The sequence below is a fragment of the Micromesistius poutassou genome (genome assembly GCF_964030765.1).
Source record: "Micromesistius poutassou genome assembly, chromosome: 13".
NCBI lineage: Eukaryota > Metazoa > Chordata > Actinopteri > Gadiformes > Gadidae > Micromesistius > Micromesistius poutassou.
In genome coordinates this window covers 15,899,757-15,906,610 of record NC_140283.1, presented here as the reverse complement: position 1 = coordinate 15,906,610, position 6,854 = coordinate 15,899,757, and the positions used below count along the sequence as shown (strand labels likewise).

The 6,854-nt window shown below is 45.1% G+C and overlaps 1 protein-coding gene across 1 annotated transcript; it reads right to left on the bottom strand.

Moving 5' to 3' along the window:
- Positions 1–3,056: 3,056 nt before the first annotated feature.
- LOC311357493 (uncharacterized protein) lies at positions 3,057–6,260 on the bottom strand (the record flags this gene model as incomplete). Its single annotated transcript, XM_084477454.1, has 3 exons — positions 6,069–6,260; positions 4,726–4,971; positions 3,057–3,304 (listed from the first exon to the last, which is right to left on the bottom strand). The coding sequence occupies exons 1-3, from the start codon at positions 6,136–6,138 to the stop codon at positions 3,057–3,059; spliced, it is 564 nt and encodes a 187-aa protein (XP_084333580.1). The 5' UTR covers positions 6,139–6,260.
- Between the last annotated feature and the right edge of the window lie 594 nt (positions 6,261–6,854).

Genomic DNA, 6,854 nt, shown 5'->3' with positions numbered 1-6,854 from the left:
ATTGACATCTTTGATTGTGTTTTCATAGTCAATGAATAATTGACGACGCCACTCATTAGCAACCGAGTAAATATGGTAAATAAATCTTTGTTATATTATATTTAATATATTTACCTCCGTTACTCCGGGATCACTCCTCGGAAACGCCCGACGCAATTACACGGCATGCTTTTCCCCGCGCGTCCAAGGCCTCTGATTCCTAGATGAAATGAGGTAAGAAAAGCATCAATAATTCATGCAGACCGATTGCAGCCTAACCCTCATTATCTTAAGTTTTGATACGCCTACTCGCACCGCGCACAAATTCGCGTGGCACGCAGGGGCTTGACGGAAACCATTCCCCTCATTTATTAAAACGACACAATGTGTTGACGATTCGTTCTCACACGCGTTGTCTCTCCTCGCTTTGATCTGTCCTCTCTGTCAGGCTCAAATGTTAGATATTCAAATCCGGTTACGTTTATTTTTGTTTCGTTTCCAGCAAGTGGGTACACATGACAGACTGACTATTAGCTGTTATGGTTTTTCTTTTTATTCTTTGTTTTTAAAGACGCTACTTCACACACACACGCAACACGCAAACCTTTGTTTTGATTGAGAAGGTTACAAACATTGTCACTGAGCTTTAGGGCGGCGCAGAGGAATACAAATAGACACACACACTCTTCTTCAAATGTGCTCAAAGGTTTTTGGTTTTGTAAGAAAAAGAGAAACGTTTCGAGTTTTAAAACATAGGCCTACTGTTCAACAGTGGGTCATCTTTTATGTGTAGTCCACTCGCCGTTTCTCACCAGACTACCATCACCATATTCCCCCATTATGTATGTGTGTGTGTGTGTGGGGGTCAGAATATACTATTTGTGGTTTTTTTTTATTTATAATTTTCAACACAACGTGAAAAAGTGCCACGCATGTGGTTAATATGTGAACACTCACTGTTGTGTTAAACACAACAAAAACTCCTGTACATAAGTGGACATGATAGGCCTAGTGTAGTGTGTACAGATTGTTAATTATTCTGTTTGTTTTAGTGACTGACATCTACTGTCCTAAACCCTGTAGTGAGAGCCTTCACATCCAGGCACACTAATAATCCTGACTTGTCGGGCCTTCTTCACCTATGCCTACAGATTAAGCGTTCAGTGTTTCTGCGCGGGTCTGTTATTTCTTCTGCACACGTTGTGGCCTCGAGTGTTACGGTACTGCTGTAACAAATTGAGCAGGACAAACGGAACAAACGTGTGTTATATGCGCTGCGCTGTGGTCGCCATGCTCTAAATCAGATGTCACCGCGGCCTCATGTCACCGGCAGCAGCAGAATCCCGAGCCGCTGTTGGTAAAGTAAACCCTTTGATTTGGTTCCGTCGCGGTGACACACTTTTAAAGGAGCCTCTTCGTTTGCGCGGAGCAGATTGACAGTTTAGTGTTGTCTTGTAAGTGCACGTCTTTGTTTTATTTTTGGCTATCTTCACTGTCATCACGCGCGGAGAAAACAATGGAGAGCTCAGAAGGGCCGACTCTGAGATCTGGGGAGAATAAACGGCACGTTCTCCTTTCATGTTACGAGAGAAGCACGCGAATGAGGAGGAGGAGGAGGATGGGGAGTTAAGAAGTGACTGACAAGTTTCACGTCACCCCGCTCTTATGCTGCAAAGAGCGATGCAGGAGACATTCAAAGCAGGAGTCCTTCTACACGACATGAGAAACCCTCATCTGAACATAGAGCCCAAAGCAAGCCCCCCCCCCCACCCCTCTCATCAAGGTCAGAGTTGTTCAATCTGTGCATGGCTATTTCATGTACAAAGTTAACATGCACCGACATTACACTGATGTGTGGGCAGATGTATTCTTTGGGGGTTTTGGTGATGAAAAAAAATCTTTTGTTGCGCCAGATGTGATTACTCGACAGAGTGGAGAAGTGGGTTTCGTTAGCACTGCAGGATGCAATGAGTTAATTAATCATCATTGTTCAATTATTTCTCACATTGAGGTGAAAGATGTGATCCTATGATCTGGAGAGAGACAGCAATTGTCCTTGACAAAGTGCTACTTATTAATAAATTAACATAAAACCTTGAGTAGAAACTGAATTTTATATTTTCCCCAAAACTCGCTGAATAATTAAGATTGCATACCATTCCCAGTTTTCTTTCGGGAGAGCTTTAATTGTGCGGAGAATGTGTTTCTAGGCACATACCACAACATCGTCATTAGGGAATCAAATTGAAAAAACAGCTCCTATATATGGGTTCATGTTCCTCGGACTGCTATGAAATGACTGAGGAATCAGATGGAGGTTGTTTGTTTTGGAACGGGAGCAGCTTCATTGTGGCGCTAATGAATCCCACTGTGTTATGGCTACTGCTATTTACTCAGATATATTTAATATGGTGCGCAAAACTGACCCTGACAAATGCTGTGTCCACGCTTAATGAATCAGTTCATTGAAATATTAAACGTGTAACTTCAGTGTCTTGTTTTGTGTTTGTATAAGAAAGCTCCGCACACTCTGGTTAACCACAGCTGGCTTTCAGTTTATACTGTAGGACTGTTGTATTGTATGAGGGTCATTGAAAGACTATTGGTGGTTATAATTAATAGGAATAATAACTTTTTAGTGTTATTGATCTACGCCCTAAAATTGTAGGTCTTTAAAATGTAGGTGAAGTTAAAGAGTGACTAAACAATTCTAAATATACTGCTTGGTTATTGCCGTTTCTCTTTCCATTTCCTTGAACATTTTCTAGGGAATGGACTTGAAAAAGTGACCATATGGCAGTGGCATTCATTCACCAGTTGTTTTATCATTTTAAAGAGTTAGACTCAACAAACAGCTCAATTAAAACAACAACAAGATACACACATCCCTGTGAAAGCGACATACATTTTCCACAGAAAATGTCGCAATGTTGTAAGAAGAAGAACAAGTCACGCGGGCGGGCCGGGGGACACATTTCAGGCCGCGCCCCCCCTGTGTGGGAGGAGCCACGACCTTGTCCCCCAACGTGGACGCAAGGCTTCGATTGGCCCGGGGGGCCGGGGGGGGGGGGGGGGGGTCAGCCCTGATGGCAGATGAGGCAGCAGTCCAGACAGAACTCCAGGCACTCGGTGGACTCGCAGCAGGACTCGATGACCACGGCGTGGCAGTGGGCGTGGCAGTTGAACGCCTCGGCCGGCGCCTCGCACCCCTCGGAGCAGCACTGGGCGCAGCAGTGGCAGCAGCCGGCGCACGCCTCCAGCAGGCCCAGCAGCACCACGGAGCACTGGCAGGAGAGGCAGGCCAGCACCAGGCCCACGAAGGAGGCTTTGGGAAGAAGCAGTAGGATTATCTTATTATTATTATTATTATTATTTTTTTTTTAACAAGCCGTTTCAAGATCCGCCCCATTAGTGAGCACAACACAGACTGAGTGTCTACACGTAAATGTACGAGAGATGGTTCAAATCACCGCCCTGCCTAAAGTGGACCATTTGCAGGCTGGTGAATTATCCATTATAACTGGACACTCCCACTTGTGATGTCACTAATGGGTCATTTTTGAATTGGCTTGTAATGACTAATCAGCATCACACCTGACCTGGTGGTACAACAGGCCCTTTAAAGAGAAACATGTTGGCAACAAACTAATAATAGTTGTGTATGTGCAAAAAGTAAGATGTCTATCATTGCGTTTAACTGCTCCACCTATGTCATCATTTTTGCAGTGACGACCCCTCCTGTCCCATAGAGGCTGTGGATCTTAAGTGGAGCTAATGTAGATGAAATAGTGCCTCCACATGTTCTTCCAACTGCTGTCATGGCCTACAGGAGATTAACAAAACAACCATTAACCCCAAAATTAATCTCAGGCATGTTTGCGATTTGTTTTTTCTCGTTATGCCTGTGTTGGACTTGAAAGAGATAGATGAAGAGTGATTGTGTTTGTGTAATCACAGCAGAGATCACTTCAGCAAGGCTGGTTTGGCTGGGAGTCTGCCAGACATCAACAACATCACCAAAAAAGCTGTCATCGCATGATAATTGCAACGCAGTTCAATTGGGTGTGTAGGCGCATGTGATTGCATACAATAACTCGTCTTTCATGCACGCCTCTTTTTCTGTGGTCTGAACCAACGGATCATAAAGGGTCAGCATGGTTATTTTGTTTCATTTGTAGTTGTCTTATTTTTTCCTCCTCTCCGGGGCTGGAGAGTGAGAGAGCTCATGCAAATCAGGACGTGTTATCCTGTTTACTGCAGCAAGTAAACACAAGGATGTGAGGATTCCCCAGGTTGGGTGTTTTATTCCTGCTCAGTTGATCAATTACGGGCCCCAACATAGCATTAGGCAAATCAATGTGATAACGGAGCATTCCTGTATGCGTGTCTCAATTTACTCACTATATGCTTATGAGACTGAACTCTGAAGCCAAGCTTGAATTGCATAGTGCACAACAAGGTTTTAGCATATCCCTTCACTGCTCGGCAGTGCTTTAATGGTCCCTTGAAGCATCTCCTGGGCTTGTTCAAAAGAGTTTTGGTATATTTTTTACATTTTTAGTCTGGGTGTCTATCTGTGGAATTTGCTTGCGTTGTTTGTTTTGTTTAGTGTGTGGGTGTGAGAGAAAGGAGAAAGAGAGAGAGAGAGAGGACATACTTGACCCCTGAGTGATCGACAATGATATTTCTATTTCTCTTTTAGTTTTTTTTTGCTTTACTGCACAAAGACTACCTCGTCTTCCTCACCGTTGTCCTCAGCCCTGGACGGGGACAGACTGTCCCTGCTCTGGCCCCTCTTACTGCTCACCGATTGGTTGGAGCCGCGTAGAGCTGAGGTCAGGTGTCCAGAAGGCCGGGGCGCTGTGGTCGTCGGGGGTACTGGGTGTCTGCAGTGCGGACAGGGCTCTGGAAGACCCAGCTCGGGTCCTCTCGGGACCTCCACCACCCCCGCTGGAGGGGCCGGAGGTGGGGTCGCCCCATCGACCTGCTGGGCTGCAGCAGATACATATGAATCAAGCATTCATCCATAACTCATTTTTCATAACCACAGGTTTGAGCTAACACTGTGGAAATAAGTAAAGTGACTTTACTTTGCTTATTTCCACAGTGTTAGCTCAAACCTGTGGTTATGAAAGATTATAAATAATAACAGATATTTACTTCAATGTTGTATAGGATTTGGGTTTCCTTATCTTCAAGGCTCTTGTTTTATCTGATATAATGGTCCTACTCTTGTCTTTCACATCATCACAACATCTTCCACACGTTCCCTTCACTCATGGTGTCTCACTATGTGTGTTTTTGATATGAGTGGTGGAACCAACACTTTGGCTATTTTCTTTCTTTTACTCGAGCACCTTTCTTCAAACCCATTATTTACCTTCATCAAATGCTCGGTTCCCCTTTGATGAACCTCGCGCCCAGGAGTTAGCGTTCGACTGTGACACGCACAGGAACGTGAGAGATGTCTGGCAGTTTGTTTTATTAAAAGACGTGCCACACCGAGCTGTCATCCCACTGTATGCTGCTGGTGAGTCACTGCTGATGGATGCTGAGGTGTTCTCAAGTGTGTGTGTGTGTGTGTGTGTGTGTGTGTGTGTGTGTATATATATATATATATATATATATACATATATCGTATTCACAGGTGTTCTCAATCAATCTAATTGCTGTCTATCTCATATGAGGGTTCTCTCTTATGCAGACCTTTGTTGATAGATTGTTAAAACATTAAACATATGATTTATAAATAGCGCTCAGAGAGGGGAACTGATTAGAAAGACGACACACAACAACACAACGACACAATGATAGCCCTTCCTTCAATGTGAAGGAAGGAAACCATTGATGGTATTGCTGTGAATCGAGAAGAACTTGGTCTTGAGAAATGAGTATCCCAGCTTCCACGTTTCAAGCTATTTCCCTCTGTCAGGGATTATACTGTGTACAAATCATGGAAATAGTACGTAATATGTTTTATGTATTACATAAAATTAACACCATAGGACTGAAGAAAAACACAATCGATGCTATGTTCACGATATACCCCTTGCTTTCCACAAGTATTTTTGAACCCCCACCACACTGACCTTGGGTAGAATCGCTCGCTCCTTCCCCTGGGGGGTGGCCGACCTCTGAAGAGCGTTCCCTCGGTAACATGTCTCCCCGGTTCACACCGTCACCCACCCCTCCGTCTCCATGTACGCATCCTGACAGCTAGCGCACGCGTCCCACCCCCGGTCTCCTGGGCATGTCCTCGTGCTGGGTGAAGCAGGCCTGGTTGAAGTGGCGGCTGGGGGTCTGGTGATTCACCAGTACAGCCCAGGGGAACCTCCACTCCCGTCAGCCCCTGTGGAGGGCCAGAGAGGGGCCAGGGTGGGGTGAGAGGAGAGACGCCCCCTCCTCCTCCTTCCTCCTTCTTCCTCCCCCTTGTTCCGATTTTAGTCCCCTAACACAATGGAGACACATGCCCCATGGGACTGTCAGCAGGACGTGCGCGTGTGTGTGCCCACGCAGTGCATTCACACGCTCAGACGCATGCACGCAGCAAACATGAAAGGACATACACAACACACATCCGTGCACACAGATGAGTAAGATGACCTAACGCACACACATGCACGCACGCACACACACACACACACACACACAATCAACATCAAGTTGAAAACAACATGTGACTTCCAGGTGAGCCCTGCTCCTTCCTAGACGCAGCCCACTTCACAGGAAGCAGGTGACTCATCCAGTGACTCATCTAACGGACTTGTGGGAGAGTAGCACTTTTAATTTCACTTTAATTGTATTGCTGTACATTTGTTGTAATGTAACAATACAACAGTATTATTTAATGAAATATTTTTTGGGGGTATTTATAA